The 22,093-nt window shown below is 51.1% G+C and overlaps 1 protein-coding gene across 1 annotated transcript; it reads right to left on the reverse strand.

Moving 5' to 3' along the window:
• Positions 1–1,170: 1,170 nt before the first annotated feature.
• Dll1 (delta like canonical Notch ligand 1) lies at positions 1,171–9,454 on the reverse strand. Its single transcript, XM_048354469.1, is given in 12 exon segments — positions 1,171–1,838; positions 1,935–2,052; positions 2,164–2,959; positions 4,144–4,360; positions 4,474–4,643; positions 4,789–4,919; positions 5,559–5,619; positions 7,354–7,611; positions 7,834–7,894; positions 8,573–8,671; positions 8,673–8,867; positions 9,049–9,454. Coding segments are annotated over 12 exon segments (2,166 nt in total). The 5' UTR covers positions 9,103–9,454; the 3' UTR covers positions 1,171–1,832.
• Between the last annotated feature and the right edge of the window lie 12,639 nt (positions 9,455–22,093).

A 22,093-nucleotide genomic window follows, 5' to 3' on the forward strand; every position in this document is an offset into this window, starting at 1 on the left:
CTCCATAAGCCAGGGAGAGGTTGAGGATGGAGGGGCCCCTGGATCCTGTTTCTCTAGGAAAGTGAAATCAAGTCCCTAGAAATCCTTGCCATTAAGTAGTATTCCAAAATAAGACTGTGTCATCAGGTAAAGGCAGGCCTGGGTTGTGTTGGAAACAAAGATTTATGCTTCTCAATGGTGTTTAGTCTCTCTCTTGATTCAAACATGCTAGGCCTTGATGCATGCATACAAATATCACAGGTGTTGTTCAGACTGGCTTGCCTTCTTCCTTTGCTAACCAATCCAAGGAGTCTCTGTCCCACTGCTTGTCCCCTTAGGCCCCAGAAATAAGCCCTGTTTTCCCAATGTGTCCTTGCCATTGAAAGAGTTCCCATCTGCACCAATCCCTTGGAACCAGCAACTTCCAAAGCAGTCTGAAATCCACAGATCTTGTTGGCAATAAGAAACTAAGCTTCTGACAAGTGATGATGAATGAACTATGTATGGTTTCACCGCAGTGCTTGGATCTCAGTGTTGATGCCAGTGTTTACCAGTGACAAACCTGAATCCATTAACTCTACCCTCTCCTTCAGTCATCATCCATAATGTAGGAATGATAAGCCTATCACCACTACTGGTGAGGTAACTCACGGAACGTGGTTAATGGGACCTGGTACACAATAGGAACTCAATCCTTAAGAATGAATTTGCCAAGATTATCTGCCTCATCACAATTATGCTTGAATGAAAAAGCAACCAACTTTTTGAATTAGCTAGAAATAAATTCACAAATGAATAAATAAGTAATCTTGTAAGAGAAAAAGCCTTTGTCTCATAAATATAGAAATGTCTGTGTACAGTTAACACCAAACCAGGCTTTGTCCCAGTATTAATCAATCAGTCAATCAATCATCAATAAGGCTCAGAGAAAGTAGCTATCTCTGAACTTTCTTAGTACCATTTAAATGTGACACTGGGAAGCATGGCTGGCTATTTCAGAGAAAGGCTTCACAAAGGTGCCAATAGGACAGAGGCAGGAAGTTCACATAAGACAGAGGACAGCACCCAGAGAAAGCACACAAGAACTTTCAAAGGACATCAAGCCCAAGTCTGTTCCCAGGGTCTTTTGAAATGAGTGTGGCGCAGAGTGTGGTGAGAGGCAATCTGAGGGGCCACGTCTGCCAGTTGTCATTCAAAATATTTATTTTGGAAAAATATTTTAAAAAGGAATTTCTTCATTAGCAAAACAGTAAAAAAACTCAAATAACATTTGCACAATATTTCATAAATACATTTATATACAAAAAATATAGTCACATAGACCCGAAGTGCCTTTGTACATATTTACCAAAATTTAAATTATAAAAAATGAACATCACAAAATACTCGAGCTTTACAGATATCGTGAAAAATATTTTTACAAGTCCAAAAAATAACACACATTTTTTTCCATCTAGAAAAAACACATTTCGGTATCAAAAAGGACAATAAAGGCAGTTTGTGTTTCTAGTTCAAGAAAAGACTGGCTCATAAAAATCCAAGATAGACACATTGGCAGTGCATGCTTCCTATGCATATTAAGTCCATCCATTTAAATATATACTCTTAAAAAGCAACTGTTCATAGTGCAACGGAACATCCAGCAGGCAGTGCAACGGTGCCCAGAGCCCAGGGGCAGGGCAGTGTCGGCACCTCTGCTAACTCCAGGAGGAGAACCAGCTCGGCCTGAACCTGTTTCTCAGCAGCAGTCCCTTGGGTCTCCCTTTCCTCTTTCAGCAGCATTCGTTGGGGCTATATCCTTGGAATTTTATTTATTTTAAGAGAAATGGGAACTTGGCTATATCACTTCCATTTTACACCTGGAGGGGCCAAGGAGATAGAACAGGATATTAGCTGCAGACTGCAATGGGCCTTCCCTGTCACCCGCATCCCTGCTGAGCACTACACAAACTGACCTCAGTTGCTATGACGCACTCATCCTTCTCTTCAGATATAACATACACCGACTGGTACTTGGTGTCCTTTGACGTGGAGTAGACAGACTCAGGCCTTTTTCTTTCAAGTGCTTCCCCACTGAAAGAGAAACAACAGAACAACGATCAACAGGGGGCCTATAGTCAAACAAGGACCTGACAAGAGCATAGAGTAGCCTTCCCACCCTCCTGCCCGGCCTGCAGCACGCACCCCCTGTTTGTTGGGGTGCACTTCTCCCCTGCAGAGCCCTGCAGCTGGCACTTCGTGTCCCGCTTGCTGTGTGCATCCCTGATGGCTGCTTCATCACCCTTGATGTCCTGCACAAGGTTATAGTCCACCGCTGAGTATCGGGCCTTGAAGCCACCCTTGTCGGCTCCCTGGTCCCCCTGGAGGTCCGCCTTCTTGTTGGTGTTCTTGATCTGTGTGGCCCCGATGACACTGATGGAGACGTCCTTCTCACGCTGGCAGTTGGCCAGGTTATTCATGGTTTCTGTCTCCCCCCGGCAGGGGTCCGCCGGGGGTCGGTGTTTTGGCAGCCTTAGCCGGATGCAGACCACGGTGGCAGCGCAGCCCAGCAGCAGCACCAGGACGAGCACAGCCCCTGCACACACAGCCACCCAGGGGAGTGGCCCGCCCTGGCCTTCCACATACTTCTCGGTGAGGTCCACCACCACAGGGCCTGGTGGCGGCTCAGGGAGCAGGAACTGGCAGTTGGGGCCCCCGTATCCCTGGGCACACTCGCACACATAGCGCTGGCCCCGCTCGTGGCAGGTGGCCCCATTGTGGCAGGGAGCGTGCTCACACCTGCTGACAGGGGTGCTGCAGTTTCTGCCTGTGTAGCCGGGTGGGCAAGTACAGAAGAAGTCGTTCACACCATCCCTGCAGGTGCCCCCATTTGCACATGGGGAGGAGGCGCAGTCGTCTACGTTGTCCTCACAGTGTCTCCCAGAGTAGCCAGCCTGGCAGCGACACAGATAGGCACTGCCAAGGTCCACACAGGTGGCACCTGAAACACAGGTCAGGAGCAGTCACACATATGGGTGCAAGTATGCTGGTGTTCCCCAGACAGACATCCTGTTGCTGTGCCAATCAGTCTGTTATACACAAAGCACAAAGACAGCCTGGGGCCCACAAGAAGCATGGTGGAGAGCTACACTGCCTAGGGTCTCAAATATGAGTCAGTGAAGAAGAATCCATGTCTACCCCCACATATTAGAAGCTAATACCTTTGACCTCTGTGTGTGTGTGTGTGTGTGTGTGTGTGTGTGTGTCTGTCTGTCTGTCTGTCTATGCGCGTGCTGACGTGAGATCTGAACTCAGGACCTGACACTCTTCTTGGCTTTTTGGCTCAAGGCTGATACCACTTGGGTTTGAACTGGGATCCTCAGAAATCAGTCTCCTGAGTAGCTAGAATTACATTCATGAGCACCAGCACCCAACCTGACCAGTGTGTTATGACAGGCACCATGAAAAGCACTTTGCCTGATTACCATATTCATGCTCATAACCACCAAATTAGGTTTCAGGCAGGGAGACTGAGGCTTAAAAAAGTGTTTTGCCTGCAGCTACATTATTAGTGAGATCAGACTGAAAATAGGGATGGAAGACAGGAAAGGAGGGAGGAATAAAAAGAAGAGGAAATTAAGAAAAGACAGGAATTAGGGAGAAAAGAATGAAGGGAGGAAGGAAGCTAGGAAGGCAGACAGAAAGTTGGGAAGGTAGGAAGGCAAGAAGGCAGGCAGGCAGGAAGGAAGGAAGAAGGAACGGGGGTAGGGGGAGTCTGACTTGGAAATCCCACCCACCACATGCCAGCAAGTAGCACACAGTTCACACACTGACATCCCATGATACTTTGTTGTAAGACAGAACAGAGCAGGACCACTCTCCATAAAGCACTGACTACACTCACATCTCAGAAAGGCCTGCAGAGCCACAGACAGTCCCAGACCCTGACCAGAGCTGACCTGGGCACGTGTGTCCATTTGGCCAGGGACATCCCTACAGAATGGGCCTGAGAACAAATGTTCCTGCCTGCTCACATCCCTCCAGACTCAATAATAAAGCCTTCACTGAGAACTGTGGCTGCATGGATGGTGGGATCCAGGAACCCCATAGAGAGGAGAGGATGTATGTCTTTAGCTGGGCTCTCACTATGGACCACAAGCAACCAGACACACCCTCGCCCCTCACCATTTGAGCAGGGAGAAGAGCTGCAGAGATCCATCTTCTTCTCGCAGTTGAAGCCAGAGAAACCCACAGGGCAGCGGCAAGCATAGCCTCCATCTGGGTTGTCGGAGCATCGCCCTCCATTGAAGCAGGGGCCATCTGCACAGGTCATAGCACTCAGCTCACAGATCTTGCCATAGAAGCCAGGTGGACAGGTACAGGAATAGCTGTCCTCAAGATCCTAAACAAAGAGAGGGCAGACAGCTTTCCAAAGATGTTCCGAGAAACTTACACACTCTATTTAAAACCAGGGTCCCTGGCTTCAGATAAGATAGGTCTGTGTGACTAACTCACCGTGCAGCTCCCTCCATTCCTACAGGGGCTGGGGGCGCACTCATCGACTTCCAGCTCACAGTTAGCACCTGTGTACCCAGGCCTACAGGAGCACGTGTAGCTCCCCTGGCCTGTGTTAGTGCAGGTGGCTCCATTCCTGCAGGGTTTGTGGTGTGTGCAGTAGTTTAGGTCTGCTCGGGGTGGAGACAGGAAAGAGAAAGATGGGGAACTCAAGGTCAATATGCAGGAAATATCTATTTTTCCAGTGTCCAAAGAGCCAGGCAAGTCCAGCACTGCTTTGGAGGAGACCAGACAACCCAAGGAAGAGGCACTTACCCTGGTTGCAGAAAAGCCCCCCCCAGCCTTCCTGGCAGTTACACTGCCAGGGCTGCTGGCAGGTGCCGTGGAGACAGCCTGGGTATCTGATGCACTCATCACAATATCGGCCCTGCCAGCCAACTCTGCACCTTGGAAAAAGCAGAATACAACCACATGGATGCTGACAACGCCTAGATTCATCATGACAAATTCTCACATACCAGAAACTATCTCCAGCAGCTTCCACAAGCCGCTGGTTCTCATGCTAAGCAGAGCCCACTACCCTGAATGCTTACTTAACCCACTGATCTGGAGCCACTCCAGGTGTTCCTCAGGGAATAAGGGTTACTCAGACATGTACAAGGTAGAAGGACCCCTGAGGTAAACTCTCACTTTCTGTCCCAACTTTTAAAGTTGTGGTTTGTATATGTCATAATCATGGGGAACTTAAATGAATGACAAACCCATGCCTTCATACATTTCTAAAGCGTTAAATAGAGTAACAACCCCACTTAACAAATCTTAACATTTTTAAGTGATCACTTAAGAGATGCTTTACAAATGCTATAGGTATAAAGGGGCAAAAAGAAAAGGTGAGTACGGTAGGGTAGGTATCACATGCTTGTAATCCCAGCATGTGGGAGGCTGAGGAACAAGGATAGTAAGTTCAAGGCCAGCTTAGGCTACATACTGGGTTCAGGACAGACAGAGCTACATAGCAAAATCCTCTCTCAAAAATAAAAATTAAGCAACACTAACAACAACAACAAAAAACTTTGCAAACTTACTTGCATTCCCCTGGCTTGTCACAAAATCCATGCTGGTCATCACACCCTGGCAGGCAGATTGCTACAACCAGATAAAGCACAGGTTAAGCTCCATCCTTAGGGCCTCCCCCAGTATCACCTAATGGGGCTGGGGCAAAACTAGTTGATTTTACTCTGTGGGTCCTAGTTGAGCAGATCCCAGGCTACAGAGTGCTGGCCTATCCTGACTGGTAGCTTTGGACTTTAATCAGCCCTAGGATGAGCATTCTTCTTAACACAGTGGCTCCAGGACAAAAGGGCTCTCCGAAGTCCCTACCCCCACCCCATCTCCTTTTCTTCTAAGAGAGGGTCAGAAGTCTTCCCCCCTCCCCCACTTCCCAATTCTATGCACAAAGCTCCACCTCTTAATATCCCAGAAAGTGTGTGTGCAGATAAGAGTGGACAGCTGGTGTGCAGGGTGCAGGGCAGGACAGCTGCTCCATTGTCTCTTCCCTCCCGCAGCTGCCCCAGCGCAACAATGCCACCCCGCCCGTGCCCTCCCCCCTCCCACAGCCCTAGTACAGGCGTGTGGTGTGTGTGTGTGTGTGTGTGTGTGTGTGTGTGTGTGTGCAGGCTGGTGTGCCTGAGTGCATAGGGCACACACATGCATGTGTGCACACTCCTGCCAATGAGAGCAGACGGAGTCCCTCTGGCCTATCCCCAGAGATCTAATCTATGGCACGAGCTGGTGGGGGTGGGGAAGACTCCAGTGTTTGAATAAGAAAAAAAGTTTAGGTTTCTGGCTACCCCAGAACCATAAAAGAGAAGAAAGATAAGGTAGAAGACAGCTTAACAAGAGGGAGTGGGGGTAGTCACAGCTAAAGTATTGAACTAGCCTACTTCCCCAGTTATGAAATTCATTAATTAGCAGCAACTCCAGTTCCTAAGAAAATAAAACCAACTTCAGGCCAAGGCAAGGAGCTCCAGAGTCCTGGAGGACGTGGGAAGCAACAGTGACACCCAGGCACAAACCACAGGTAAGAAAGTGTGTCCCTTCTCTCTTAAGCCCCTGCCAGAGGCCCTGAGCCTCACAGTCACAGTTTATAACCCCCATGAACCAGAGACAGAGCAGCCCCTACCACCACCCTATGGCCCTGATCCCTCTGCACTTTATGGACATTATGGACTTCAGTAACTACCTTTCTTTACAGGCAGAGTGCAGTGAGCATTCTGACAAGACAGAGCATGTGTGTCCCTCACCCATGCAGCCTTTCAGGACAATCTCAACATTTCTCCAGCTGTCCACAACCATAGGAATGAAGACTTCCCTTCGGGACAGCATAAATACTATGCCTCACACAGAATCTTGGAAAATGGCTTTCTCTGTGGGCAAAGAAATCTCAACTCCAGGGAGAAAAGGGAGCCTTTCCAACGAGACATTGTCACAGCAAGAACTTTGTTGGAAGCATGTCCCCCTACATACTCCCCCCCCCCTCAGTTCCTCCCTTCCTTCCTCCCCTCCCTCTCCAGTGCACACACCCTGAGGGGAGCACAGCCCTACTTCCTGACCCCTGGCCTGGTCTCTGAACTCCTCCCTGATGAAGAAAGGCAGTTTCCTATAATGGATAAACAGTCTTGGATGTTAAAAGCCTGATCTGACCTTGACCGTGCTACTGGTAGACTATAAGTCCTCAGCAAGGCACTTCTGTTCTCTCTGTCTGTTTCCCTACCAGAACACCTCTACTGTTGTCTCTGTGCTAAATCCAGTGATCCTGTGGACTCAAGAATGGCTTCCCCATAAATAATTTCCCAGGAGGTGGCATCTCCAAGGACTCACGTTCTGTGCAGTACTGGCCTTTCCAGCCGGGGTTGCACACCTTCTCCCCTCTCTCCCCACAGGTGAAGTGGCCAAAGGCGTCATCTCTGGGGCGGCAAAACACAGAGCAGCCTTCTCCATAGTAGTGTTCATCACATACAAAGCGGTAGGAGTACTTGAGGTCTGTCCGGCCACTGCTGTGTAAGTCCTGAGACCACTCCTCACCAACTGTCAGATGCCTCTGTGTGGCTAGGCGGCTGATGAGTCTTTCTGGATTTTCTGGGAGAGAAGATTCTCTGGTTGGTTTTGACCTAAGCCCCACAGACTAGCAACTTAGTGGGGGACTGGAAGATGGCAGGATATTGTTGACATGGGAAAGAGACCAGGATGAAAGATATCCAGTTTGGGGGGGGAGGGGCTGGGGAGTAAAACACATATCAAGTAGGTAGGAGAAGCAGCTTTTACAGCTTGCACAATTTGAGGTTGGTACTTTGTTTTTACCTGTTGCAAGGTCGTCAGGAGAATCTGTATGGAGGGCTTCAATGATCAGAGAGAAGGTACCCTGAAAGAAAGAAAGGAACAAAAGTTAAAAAAAAAAAAAAGTCAAAAGCAGGTCAGGAGCAGAGGCCTGGAGGCCCAGATCTTTGAGTAGAAAGGAAGGGAAGGGTGTCACCCACTCTCACTTTCCTTGCGGAAATGGAAGAACTTAAAGAGTGGTTTCCTGATGTGTTTCCTCAGCCTGTTGGTACAGGATATTTTGTGTGCGTGCGTGTGTGTATGTGTGTGTGTGTGAGAGAGAGAGACAGAGAGAGAGAGAGATGGAGCCAAGCTGGGTGGGATGGGTGGGTGGAAGAGGCAGCTGTCATTAGTCTTCCGGATGGGACCTCCAGGGTGGGGACTGCGGCTGCACCAGTAGCAATACAACCAGCACCTAGCCTGGGAAGCAGGGGAGCAAGCATTCTCCCTGGTAGTGGGGCAGATTCCACTGCTGGGATAGGTGCAGAGGCATGTTCAAAATGCTCTGGGTTCAAAAGGAGGGCTCGTTCCACGACTGCAGGCCTCCCCTCCGCCCCCAATGCCAGCAGGGCAATTCTGAGAGGGGGGTCCAGGCCTCCAGAATGAAGTGCCTCAGCCTTTCCGTGCGGGGAGGGGGGGGCGTCTTCCGCCTCTAGGAGGACCAGGACCTCTTCCGCCCAACCCACCCTCCAGGCCCGGCCGGCGTGTCCAGGTGCTCACTCACTGGCCAGGTGAAGCCGAAGGGGAATCGGATGGGGTTGCTGAAGGCGGAGTCCGAGCCCGCGCCGTCGGGCAGGCTGAAGGAGTCGACGCCCAGCACCGGGGGTGACGGCGCTGCCGTAGGTGCAGGGCGGCTCCGGGGACACGCTGGCCTGGTAGTGCTTGAGGCACACGCGGAAGAAGGTCCTGCAGGCGCAGGGCGGGCCGGCGCCCCCGCGGCAGCAGTTGCGGTTCCCCAGCAAGCCCTTCTTGTTGACGAATTCCTGCAGCTTCAGCTCGAACACGCCGGTGCTCCAGACCTGCGCGGGGACCGGGCGTGAGACGCTCGGGCCCGCACGGGCCGCGCCGGGCGTCCGGCCGGTACCCACCCGCGGCGGCGGGGCCGGGGGTCGGGGCCCCGGGTCCGCCCCGGGCCGGTGGCGGCGGCGCGGCCGGCCGGCGCCCTCCCTCCACCGCGCCGCAGCCCCGCCGGGCTCCTACCTGGCACAGCAGGGCCGAGACGACGGCGAGCGCCAGAGCGCTCCGACGGCCCATGGCGCCGGGGTGCGCGCTCGCCCGCCTCGAGCCCGGTTCTCCCCCGCGGCCAGGGGCTGCGGGAGGGCCGGCGCCCCGGGAGCGCGGGCGGGAGGACGTCCGCTTCGCCCAGGTAGTGCAGTCGGGAGCGCAGCCCGGGCTCCGGCTTCGGGGGCTCGGGGAGGCTGCGGCTCCTTAGATCCGCCCCTCGATGGCTGCTGCGCGAGGCTTTCTGATCCGGCAGAGAAAGGACGCCGCGGGCCGGGGCCGCCTTCGGCTTTCTCCGGCCGGTCCTCCAGTAGGTGAGGGTCGCTGCTTCCCGGTTTGGCCTTCACCCTCTCCGCGGGGAGGGGAAGGGAGGAGGAGGAGGAGGGAGGAGAGGAGAGGAGAGGGAGAGGGAAGAGAAGAGAGGACGGAGCGAGAGGAGAGGGGAGATGGAGAGAAGGGAGGGAGGGAGGGAGGGAAGGAAGGAAGGAAGGAAGGAAGGAAGGAAGGAAGGAAGGAAGGAAGGAAGGAAGGAAGGAAGGAAGGAAGGAAGGAAGGAAAGAAGGAAGGGAGGGAGGGAGGGAGGCAGGCCCGCAGACGAGGGGGGAGGGAAGGAGGAGGGGAGGGAGGGAAAGCAGAGGAGAGAAAGGAGAGCTAGAGGAAGCGTCCGAGGGTCAGCTGAATTCCCGGAGAGCGGCGGCGGCGGCGGCGGCTTCCCCCGAAGCCGATTAGAAAGCGGCGCTCTGGAAATCCCGCGGCGAGGCGATAATCCGGGCCCCTCGGGGCGTGCGGAGCGGACGTCCGCGGCTTTGACTGTGGGCGTGCGGCGCGCCCCAGTTCGCAGCCGGTGTCACTCGGTGGCCGCGGCGCTCCGCAGGCGCTCTTGGATCCGTGTCGCCAGCGCGTCCCCCCAGCCAATCCCGCCGATGCTCCCCGAAGGCCGGGGGTGGGAGGCTCCGTGCGGCGCGGTGCCCGTCCTCGCCGGCGACTCGGGGGCAGGGCCGGGTCTCCGCGGGTGCGCGCCGAAGATCTGGCTCCGGCCGGCGCCTGCCGCCCTTATATCCCGCCGGCCGCCCGCATGGCTAATGAGATGCAAATGAACAGCCCCCCAATCTGGCGAGAGCTGTCACAAAGGAACCACTTTTCCAAACCCTCCTCTCAATGGATCGCCAAATGGTCAGTGAGCTGTAAAATGTGCAACCCTCTCCCCGCCCCCACCGCGCCCGCCCCCGCCCCGGCGCCCGCTCCCCGCCCTCGCCGCTCCGGGCGCGCTCATTTACATTCCTGAAAAATGTCCCCGGCTCCCCGCTCCTCGGGCTGAGAGCTCCCGGGGCTGGGAGCCGGGGCGGCCGCGGGCCCCAGCCGCGCTCGGGACCGCGGCCTCCGCCCGCCGGCCCCGCCGGCCCCGCCGGCCCCGCCGGCCTCGCCCGCGCACGGGCCGCGGCCTCCCGCCGCTCCAGGCCCGGAGCCGCCCGGCCTCGCGCCCGCCGCGTCCAGGGAGCCGGGGGGCGAGGCCACAGCCCGCGTCCCCAGCGGCCGCCCCTCCTCCCCGGAGGGCGCCTCCTAGGGAGGCCGGGCGGGGCGGGGCCTGGGGGTCCTGGGGCCGAGCGTGGTGGGCCGAGGGTGCGGAGCGCTGCCGCAGTTTCTGGAAGTTTGGAGACGGGGCGCGACACACCTCCGAGCAGAGGACGGCGCCCGCGCCTGCGGGAGTGCCGACCGCGAGCGAGCCCGGCCACAGCGCCCCAGGACCCCGGCGTCCTCGCGCCCGGGGTGCCCCCGCGTTTCCCGGGCCTTCGGGGCTTGGGCGCCGGTCGAGCCCGAGCAGCAAGTCCCATGAACCCGGAGAGCCAAAGGCGTCCACCTGCTCTGTCCAGTGCACACAGGCACCCTCCCCCGAGTGATTTTCGGCTGCTATCACGGTCCCCGGCCTCCAGCCCCTCAGTCCTGAGTATTTCTTCCTAGGCCTCCCTCTGCTTGGTAAAAAGTGAGTTTGGTGTGTGTCGTTCGCGTGGCTGTCATTAAGGCAGTCTGTTATTGTGCGAGGCTGAATCAGTGGCTCTTTGTGCGCTCAGCTGTATGGTAATGCAGACAGCACCTGCTCCCTGCACAATGCAGAGAGAAAGAACTCCCCTCCGCGCGCGCCGCGGCCTCTCCGACAATGTCCGGCACATGTTCCAAAGACCCCTTCAGCCCCCTCCCTCCCCAGCCCGCAACCTTTACAGAATAGTCACCTTATTAGGTTTTTACACATCCACCAGACACTAGAACTTTTGTTTTCTGGTTTTGTTTTTTTTTTTTTTAAGGGAAATGAGTTTATTGGGAGAGCTGAGAACACACGTATCACACTGAATTATCTAAACTGCTCTTCTGCTTACAGGCGCCAGGGAGAAGGAAGCCACGGGCTTAGACTCCTACTTGGCATATAGCTTTGTTCTGGTCAGGCACTGTGCTATCTCCCAATCCTATCTGCTCCTGCTTAACCCCCACTTCCAACACCGAGGCACTTTGTTAGGACTCAAGTCGTCAGGGCTGGAGCAAGTGTCCCTTTGACTGTAGTGAAGGCCTAAGTGCTCCTGGGTATGCCCTCATGTGGGTGTTACAGCTCCTATGGGTAAGAATGTAACACTGTCCTGGCAGAGTACCACTGTGATACCAGGCAATTTATTTATCTTGGTGTAAGTTATGCACAGAAAGGGGGAAAAAATCTTCAAACATTCAGGAAAACAGTTGGGACAGGAACCTAAGCAATCGCATTGGGCCTCTGGCCATCTGGCAACTGGAATCACAACTCCATGGTTTCTTTTCAGGTGACCCAGCCCATCTTCCAAATAACTCTAAACTTTTGGAATCAATAGGGGTTTGTATTTCCAGTTTTTAATTGATACCTCAGGGACAACCAAAGAGTTAACCAAAAGCCACATGCAATGTTCAAGACTGAGGTGAGAAAGGCAGGCATAGGCCCACTAAGAATTCCTATTGTTTGGTACAGAATAAATGGAGGCTTCAAGAGATACTGACACTCCCATGGCAGTGGTGGAGTCCCAGTCCCTTTCCAAGTCTGTGGGAACCTGCTATTATATCATCACAAGGCTTGGATAGCTTGAATCGTAATTTAATCTTGCCACCTAGTGTCAGCATCCCTTTTTCACTAGGTAGATGTTTTTCTGGAGGCTACTTTCTGAGAACTCTGTTCCTTGTGGCTCAGAAGCTGGGGTGGGGTTGGGTGGGGAGCACTGTAGATGAGAGTGTTCCCAGAGCAGGAGGGAGGAGATGCAGAGAGAGGAAAGGAATTTGGGGTAAGAATATATATACTCCTCGGTCTGTGTACAGATTTCAGGGAGAAATGAAATATCAGGAACCTTTTAATTAGAAAATGGAAATGGGAAACAGGCTCATTTGAATGCCTGTTTAGAAAACTGGAAATAAAAAGTTCCACGCGCAAAGGCTTAAATCTTGGGGGGGCCTTGCCCCCAAATCTTTAATGCCCCCCCTTAGTACCAAGTATTTGTTAAATTGACATGGCACAGATTTCTCGATTACAGCAGCAAAGCGGAACTGAAAGGCATCGTAAAATCCATCAGAATCCTGCCCAAAGCGTTCATTCTTTTCCAACTTAATTTATGCCACGAGATTCTGTATTGGGGAAATCAAGCAGAAAGCCCCTTTCTTCTCCCTCCTCCTCCTGCTCTTCTTTTCCCTTTTTTCTTTTTTCCTACTCCTCCTCTTCCTCCTCCTTCCTCTCCTCTCTCTCCTTTCTCTGTCCTCTACCCCCAAGTTGGTTCCTCTTTCCCCTCTCTTTCAAAAGCTGAGCTAACGGGGAGACTGTTTAACTTCAGTGTTTCTATAGGAGCCTGTTGTAGTTTAACTCCTGCGCACCAGTAGCTGAGATGAACAAAGGAGAGACTCGAGGTCCAACTATTCATCCTTTCTTTGCACTTTAATTTTCATTGATTGGGAAGACAAGGGGAACCCTTAGGGATTCGAGCTGGAGGGGGATGACACGCCTTTAGACGCCGTCAGCCCCCTAGCCAGCCATCTGCTCCGAACCAAATGGCGTTTTTTCACTCCCTAACTGCATGTCTCTATACTCCCACAGCTAAACACTGGGAACCCCCCAAATGCAGGAGAGAGCTTAAGCCACACAGTATGTTAAATAGACTTGCCCAAGTGTTGGCCCTGGTAAACAGATTCCCCCTCCTAACACACCATAAATCTTTACCTTGCCCATTAGAAGAAAGCAGGAAACTTTCTTTTAAATACTTTTTGATGTCTCAGCAAATTTACTGTACAAAGTAAGGCTCATTAGAGCTGAGAAGGCACCCATTACATCAGATACTGCAGTGGATGGAGGAATTTGTTGCCTGGTGGCTGTGTGTATATTTTCCAAACATGTACAACCCAAGGTTTGAGTAATTCCAGTGGCTAGGGTAGCTCCGGTTGTATGATAAGAATGATGGCTACAACAAACATATCTGTAGTTCTATTTTGCTAGAAGTCTTATTATTTCCCCCATTATATTAGGCCACGTGAGAGCAAAAGCCCCGTCATCATCTTATCAAATTACATCTGCTTATCCTTGGCAATACTGTGGACTATTACTGGTCACCCAATCCTTTTCCAACCCCCTTCACCCAAAGACTGGATTCACAGGTTACAAGTGTGAAGGTAGCTGTGGGTGGGTTAGTGGGACCTGGGCAGACTGCAATAACAGCATCCAAAACAGGCACCATCAGCCTCTAGGCAGCATAGGTTCTGTTTTCTGTGTAAACACGTCTGGAGACTTGAGTGGAGTTGGTGTTTTCTCAGACCAACTGAATACTGTATACCCAACAGAGGAATTCTTAAGAATAATCAGCGTTCAGAACAACAAAATTAAAGAGGAAATAAACCTTCTGGGAAGCAAATCTAGTGTTGAGCAAACATGCCAGCCTGCTTGAAAAAGGAGGTGGTGGTGGTGGTGGTGGTGGTGGTGGTGGTGGTTGGGGTGATGGTGGTGGTGGTTGGGGTGATGGTGATGGTGATGGTGGTGGTGGTGGAGGGGGGGGGAGGGCAGTGGTGGTGGCTGGCAGCTAAGACCACAGCGACAGGAAGGCAGTTTGTTAATTAGTATTACTATCACATCTCTCCCAACACGCTTTTACCCATTCTCCACAGCTGGCTTTGGAATCAGAAGCAGGGGAATCCGGCCTGCTGCAATAGGAAACAGCAGGCACCTGTAACCCACCTGTCTGGCGCTCCCCAACTCCTATTACGGAGGCTATCTTTGGACACATGCCCTTCCTGGCAGGTGCATCTGGACCTTCACATTCTAACCCTGGGCCACCCTTCATTATAGCTAAAAAGGACGCTGTTCGCCAAGTTCATCCAGAAACTTCGTTCCTGCTGGTCCGCCCACGCCAGGTGAAGCTGGCCGCGGGGGCGCTCCTGCTCCTGGACACGGCGCTTCCCAAGGGCCGTGGACCCGCTGATTCCCAGGCAGTCAGTCTGTCTGCCCCGCGTTTCCCGCGGACCGCTGAGCATCCCTCGGACCTCGGACTTCCTTCTGCGGCGGGGTCACGGCGGGCCACAAACTTGTTTGAACCGGAGAGGCGGGGAGTGGAGGGGAGAGCGCTCCCACCCACTCGGGTGTGGTTTCCGTGTTCCGTAGGTGGAGTTGGGGGCGCGCTGGGTGCGTGGATGGCGGGAGGAGGGCGCAGGTCCGCAGAAGGTTGCAAAGGCATGTGCTGATTTGCATGAGAAAGGGCGGGTCGCGTGGCTCAGCTGGCGGCCGGGGCGCAGACGCGGGCCCCCTCCCCTCCCGCCCGCGCGCCGCCCCTCGGAACCGCGGCGGTCCCCGGGCTCCGCCGGGCTCATCTCCATGACAAAGCGCGTGTTTACCTGGGCCGCGCACCGGCGGGCGCGCCTTTGTCCCGGGATCAGATTACCGAGGCAGCTGCGGGGACCGGCGCTCCGCGGCGCGAGCGCTCCGCGGAGGGGCCGGTGGGTCCGGGGAGGCGTCTGCTTTCCCCGACCGCGGCTTCCGGGGACTTCGTGGGGGGGCGGGGGCGGGGGTGGATGCGGACGCTGGAGCGGCGCCTGCGGGTTCGGCTCCCGGGAGGTGAAGTCGGGTGGGACGAGAGGGAGCCGGGGCCTCCGGAAGCCTCCAGCAAAAGCCGTGGCAGTTCCACGCTGTGCACCGCACAGCCCCGCACCGGGCGTCTGAGCAACGGGGCAGATCGCCGAACCGCTGCGGTCCGGGCGGGGTCCGGACCAGGTGCCCTTCGTGCTCCCGCAGGCTCCAGGAAGGCCCCTGGAGGGCTGAGTTGCCCGGGCTGCTGGGCTTCTCTCCTCCGGCCAGCCGGGCCTGGGCGCGTGGCCTGGGGAGTGGAGGCCTCACGCCTGGAAATTGCACGCCAATGACTGAAGGAGGAGTAGGGGGGAAAAGGAAAGGAGCTCCTCCGCGGCCAGTGATGCACCCACCCCTTCTGGGAAGGTCACGGACACTTTCCACTCCCTCGTTCCTAAGGCATCCACCTTGGACCCTGTTCTCAGGGACGGGGATAGTGGGTGGGGAGCTCAGGCTCACACTCCGAAGCAATAACCTCAAAAACTTCGTGCACACCCTCGGACCTCCCTGGGCAGGACCGGCTGCATAGTGCGGCTAATGGTTTCTTACCAGCCTCCCCACAACCGTCTCAACTGGACTGGGTATCACCCAAGGCCACTCTGTAAAGTCTCTGGACCAAGCGACTATGGAAGCTTTCAGCATACTGTCCTACCCTGGCCTCCTCACTTCCCCTTTCTGTGAGCATCTGCCTGGGAGAACAGATGTGGGCACCTGCGGCGACAGGCCACATATGCTCCATCCTATTCACAGGCATTCAGACGTGGCACAATGAGCAGCCTTTGTGTGCCGAGAGTCACTAAATATATTAATCTGTACTCCCCAGAGCACCGGGCTGTTTAATTTTTCACTAGCAATAACATCTGATCTAATCCTTAAATCAGCTCCCAAAAGCCTCTCTCCGCCTACTCCCTTGCCTGAAAAACGTGTGAAGTTATTCAACTTTCCACCTGTTGCCTGCTGAATTGGACAGGGTCACTGCAACATCTAATGTTGTTTCCAGCAGGGGGTGGGTGAGAGTGAGGGGAGTCAGCTTGGGGAGCTCTTGGTCATGGCCAGTGCCTGTTTATCAAAAGGAAAATAAATACCAAATGTGGAGTGCAGCTCCCCAAATGTTGTGCAAACAAAGAACAATAATTATTAAATAGCTTCCAAAGCAACCCACACACTCACCCTCTCTGGCTTCTTTGAAAATATACATAGAGATCCTATTTATCTTTGTTTATTAAACTCTAGTGGTTATTATAAATACTGGTCAATAGGCCATGAAGCCAAAAGGTAACATAAATCTCAGATGTAAGACTTGGATTTTTTTAAAGCAATTTTGTTGCAGGACTCTTTTATCTTAGCATCTCTTATTCTGTTTTGATTTGTTTTCGGCCACAATGAGTCCTGTAGCACCATTGTAAATTTCACAATGCACTTGGACATCAGGCTGTGAATGAAGACAGAGGCAGTTTAAACAAGCCAAACTCTTTTTCTCCTTTCCATCCAGTCCATTGTCATATGAATGGGCCCTCTGCATTCGGCTGCTAGGAGACAAGCTTTGCAAAGCTCTACTCCAGTAAACTGGCTGTAGAGAAAGGGACCCCCGATGAACAGTCCTAGTGTTAGAGAGGAAAAAAAGGAGGTGATGCTAGGCACTTTATCTCAAAATGGAAAATATACTGCATTCCTTGTGTTTCTAGTTTGCTTCCTTCTTGTCTTTTTAGTTCTTCCTCCAGTTTGCCACCTCCTTCAGTAATCACAGAATGAGGACAGCCTGGGTCACCAGCTACATCCTTTTCAAAGTATAATATTTCTCTTAAGAAAATGGACATGGGGAGAGAGTAGTATGAGCATTGCTCACTAGCACCAATGACTTGTGGCTGCCGTATGCTTTCTGAATGCACCCATGGATCACTGTTACCAGCAGGAACATAATGGTGCACCTAGATTTTGGAATAAGCACAAACTACCACCTGCTTCAGTGGTAGTTGGAGCTATCCCTGTTCTTGTAAGTTGAAGTGATACAAGTCACTTTTTCTCTTGTGAAGATTCCAGGCAATATGTGTGTTACTAATGACCAACCACCTGCAGATTGTCACTCATTTTTCAGGATCCAGTTCCTTGGCCAGTGAGGAACCAGCTGCCATCCAGGCCACGGGTTAGATCAGACATGGCAGGAAGTAGAAAACTCTTCATTCCCTCACTGATCACCAGGCTTTGCAGGGTACAATGCAAAATTGGATCAGTCCTCTCTCACCATATGAATTATAAAAGAGTTGCAAAAGGCTTTCCTGAAGTTTCATTTCCTAAAGGGTATGAACAACATTAATAATCTTCCTTAATGGGCTGGGGATATAGCCTAGTGGCAAGAGTGCCTGCCTCAGATACACGAGGCCCTAGGTTCGATTCCCCAGCACCACATATACAGAAAACGGCCAGAAGCTGCGCTGTGGCTCAAGTGGCAGAGTGCTAGCCTTGAGCGGGAAGAAGCCAGGGACAGTGCTCAGGCCCTGAGTCCAAGGCCCAGGACTGGCCAAAAAAAAAAAAAAAATAATAATAATCTTCCTTAAAAGCATAACAGAATTCACCACTGAGGCTATCAGTGCCTAGCATTTTCTTTGGGGGGAAGTTCATACTTATAGATTAAGATTTCTTTGATAAATACAGGGTAACTTATTTCTATTTTTAATTTGGTCAGGCCTGACAAATTGCCTGGTTCAAGGAATTTCTTATTCATTCGAAGTTGCTCAATGGTTTGTTTTATCTCTTTACTGTGGGTGACAGCTATAGTGAGCTGGTCTTCCATTGTTGGTAGGTGTCATCTTTGTCACCTCTCATGATCAGTGCAGCCACAGGTTTATCTGTTTTATGAATTTCCTCAAAGAGCCTTTTGTTTCATTGACTTTTCTCTGCATGTTTAGGCAGAAATTAGGCAGCCATTAATCTCACCTCACTTGCTTTCCTCCTTTCAAGGATTTCCATCCTTTACATCCTATTGTCTATTGTTCAAAAACAATTATTACATATTTTTAAATCAACTTTTTTATTATTTAAAGAGGGAGACCAAATTCTGTAGGAATTATCCCTCATGAGTAGATGCTGAAACAAGATACTTTCGGCCGCAACAAAAAAATTCTGGTTCTCTACTTAACTGCTAGGAGCAGCATCACCTCATCTGAGCAGGAGGCTGGTGTTTGAATGTGGGTGATTTGGTGGCTCAATACATCACTCAAGCCCATAGACTTCTGCCTGCTCTGCTGCTGCTCTTGGTAACTGGTAAGCTCTACCCTAGTCAGGACAGAGCTCACCATGGGCTCTCTGCAACAAGTCCAGAGAATCACATACAATCAGTGGCCATCAGAAGAAACATTTTTTTCTGGATGACACCTGTTGTCAGCTGTGAAAATTCTAGTAATCTGTAATATGCACTGCTTCTTTTCATGGTTGTAGTTTTTCTTTTCTCATTTTCTGATAAACTGTTACTCAAAATCTTAAACCCATGTAGTTGTTGGAAAAGAAATTCAGTTCTGCATCTAAATAAAACACTAACTGTGCAAATAAATCTTGCAGCATACTAAAAGAATGTTACCAAGCAAAGGTTTTCCCAGCCCCACCCCAATTTCTGTTTCATTTCTCTTCTTTCTCTTCAGCTGTTTGCCCTCCCTCAGTTTCCAACGTTGACCTACAGGTTTCTCGCTCTTTCTTTTTTCACTTTTCTCTTTTGTGTAAATCTATTCTCTGTTCTTGGGTTCTCTCCTAGATACACTGGTTATGCAGAATAAGGCATGGGAAAGAAGTCTACCTGTGATATGAAGCAGAAGACAAGGAAGTCCTGAAGAGTGGCTGTTTGTTTGTTGTTTTTTTCTGCTGTTACACTGATTTCTATGACCAACTTTTCTTCTAGTTTCCCAAGAAAGAGACCTTGAAGTAGTGTTTCAGTAAACTGAAGTAATAATTTTCAAAACGCTGTAAGAGTGTATGCCTGAGGTTTGAACTTGGCTTTCGCAGTGTCCCTTAGCTTCTTTGCTCAAGGCTAGTGATCTACCACTTGAGCCAGAGCTCTACTTCAGGCTTTGGTGCAGGGGGTGGGGGGTGGGGGTGATAGTTTACTGGAGATAAGAGTCTCATTGACTTACCTGAGATTCTGAGATAAGAGTCTCAGATCTCAGCTATGATTACAGGTATGAGTAACTGGCAAAGATTACAGTTTTGAGTAAAACTGTGCCACTTGTACTATTTATCCTCTTTAAATATTTAATATTTCCATCTAAGTAATATATTATTAAAACTTTTAAATCATTTCTTCATACTTTTTCTGTTTTAAAATTCTGTGAGAAAGTATCTTGTGGGATCATTTTAAGTTTGTGCTGGGTGGGTACCTGGTAGCCCTTTCAACTGAGAATAAGTCTTCTAGATCTGGTTAGTTTTCTTTATTCTCTTTTCCTGTAACCCCTATTTTTCAGATGTCAGACTACTTGGTTTAATCTAATTCTTGTGGGCTTTTATTGTTGTTTTTGTGTTTTGTTTATTTCTTTTAGGTGCCTATATTGGGGCTTGAACTCAGTGTATAAGTTTGTCCCTTAGCTTTTTTGCTCAAGACTAGCACTCTACCACTTGAACCATGCCTCACTCCCAGTATTTTGATGGTTAACTGGAGGTCAGTCTCAGGGACTATCTTTCTCATGCTGACTTTGAACAGCAATCCTTAGATCCCAGCCCCCTGAGAAGCTAGGATCACAGGCATGAGCACCGACACCTGGCTTTGTTTACCCTTTGTCCTCCATTTTTGTGTCACCCCCCCCCAAGACAGATAAACATGACAAAAAGAAAGTACAAACAACAAAGAGAAATATCTCTTGTTTCCATTTCTGGGAGTTCATTTCGACAAATATCATTTCATAAGAACACAGTTTTATTTGTGTTTTATCACCATCTCTCTCCTAAGTTTGAGCCTTGTGTCTGGAACTCCTTCCTCTTCTAATCTTGCCTTAGCTCCTTCTTGCCCTGCCAATGTCTCCTTTCCATCTTTTGCCCTGCTCTAATCCTTAAGCAACTATTATAAAAGTCCATCAAGACAGGGAAGGGCAGTCCTGGGCTGGAATCTGAGATCAGCTGCCAGTGTGGTTGGGATCTGGTGAGGATTCTTTCTAGGTTGTAGGCTGTCTTCTTGTATCACAAATGGAGGAAAGAAGGCTCTATGTCTGTCTTATGAGGACACTGATCTTATTTCCCTGTGTTCCATCCTCATGACTCAGCCACCTCCCAGAAGCTTCAGATGTCCAAATAGCATCATGGTAAAAATAGATTTCAATGTTTGAATTTTGTGGGGAAACAAACATTAAAACCTTTCCGTTGTTTCCTAGTACTTAGAGTGTTAGTCTGTGTCTCCAGCCACGATGTGTACTCCTTATGATTATAGGCCATTTCACAGATTTTTTGGTGATACCTCACCACCCACAAGTAGCTCTAGCTAGTTGGACACTTAGAAAAAAATCAATAGGAAATGAAAGTCTTATGTGGTAAATGGAAAGATTCCTTCTCAAATCCTTTTATGCATTCATGGTATCACTTCAACTTGGTAATATATGTTGAGGGCAATGAAGAAAATCACAGAAAACTTTCTGGAGGAAATCATTTACCTACTTGCTTCCCTGATCAGAATCTGTCCATCAATAGCTTCCCCCTTGGAAGTTCCTGGAAGCTGCCGGGCTCGGGTGCCTCCCCTGGCACGGGGGTGGGGGTGGGTGGGTCAGGCTCTACTCTAATCGCTCCCTTTCTCACCCTCTTCCCTGGTCACCCGACCCGCAGGTAAGGCCGGAGTGGAGTGGGGGGCTCAGGAAAGACCTTAGGTGCACGTGGCCGTATGAGATCGCTTTTCCTCCCTCCTTACCCTTGAAGAAAGCCAGGCATACGCGGATCTCAGAGACGCTTCAAGAGCAAATCTGATTTAATAAGGGAGTGGCTAACAGTTGATATAGTAGGGGGTGACGAGAAAAGGGGTGATCGACCAAGAGCTGGCGATAGGCTGGCGAGCTTGTCATAGGACCCCCTCATGAGCTAATGTCACTTGCTTAGCACCACCCCAGGGGCAAAGCCCGTGAGAATGGGGAGCACATGGGCCGGAGAGAAAGTTGGGGGGCTGGTCGCAAAGCCAGTACTTCTGGTTCTGGACCCAGAGAATTGTGGCCTGCTTCCACATTCCCCCAGGGCTGGGAGAAGGGCGGCATCTCGGGAGTGCTCTCCTCTGCCCTTCCCCCTCAAGGCCAAAGCTGAACCCCAACAGAAGCTATCAGAACAATTCCAGTGGTTCACTAGGAACCACAGAAGCCCTACTGGAATGCATTGTGTGTGTGTGCATAGGTCTTAGATGCCTCTTATGCAACTTGATACATTAATAATTGAATTTTGTCAGTAATTTACTTTTAAAAGTTACAAGCTAGAAAGAATCAAAGTTTGGCACCAACCAATAAAATTCAAATTTAAGCATCTACAAGAGGGAAAACAACAGCAGAGGAAACAAAATAGGCACCCAACATGGCTGCCCTGCAGCCACAGGTTCCACAGATGGAGAGCTATCCCAATTTTTTTCCTTCTTCTTTTCTTCGTCCTCCTTTCTCCTCTGCCTACCCTCTGGCAATTCAACCTAGACAGAAGACAGCAACAACATACCTGTGATCCAGAAGCTAAATCTCAGAACTGAATAAGATAGCCACAGGAGCAGTGCACAGGGAGCACCATTTTCAATGACAAAGTGACTCTACAAGGTCACTACAAAAGTCCTTCAGGGGCCTCTAACTCCTGGAACAGTCTCAGTGGGGGATGCTATCAGCAGATTTCTAACTCCAGGAATGGTCTCCCAGGAACCTCTAACACATGGTAATGGCAAGTCCCTAATGCAGGAAAGTGGACAAAGGGGAGCCTCTCACTCCAGCAAAT

Source organism: Perognathus longimembris, chromosome 9, assembly GCF_023159225.1.
Source record: "Perognathus longimembris pacificus isolate PPM17 chromosome 9, ASM2315922v1, whole genome shotgun sequence".
Lineage (NCBI taxonomy): Eukaryota > Metazoa > Chordata > Mammalia > Rodentia > Heteromyidae > Perognathus > Perognathus longimembris.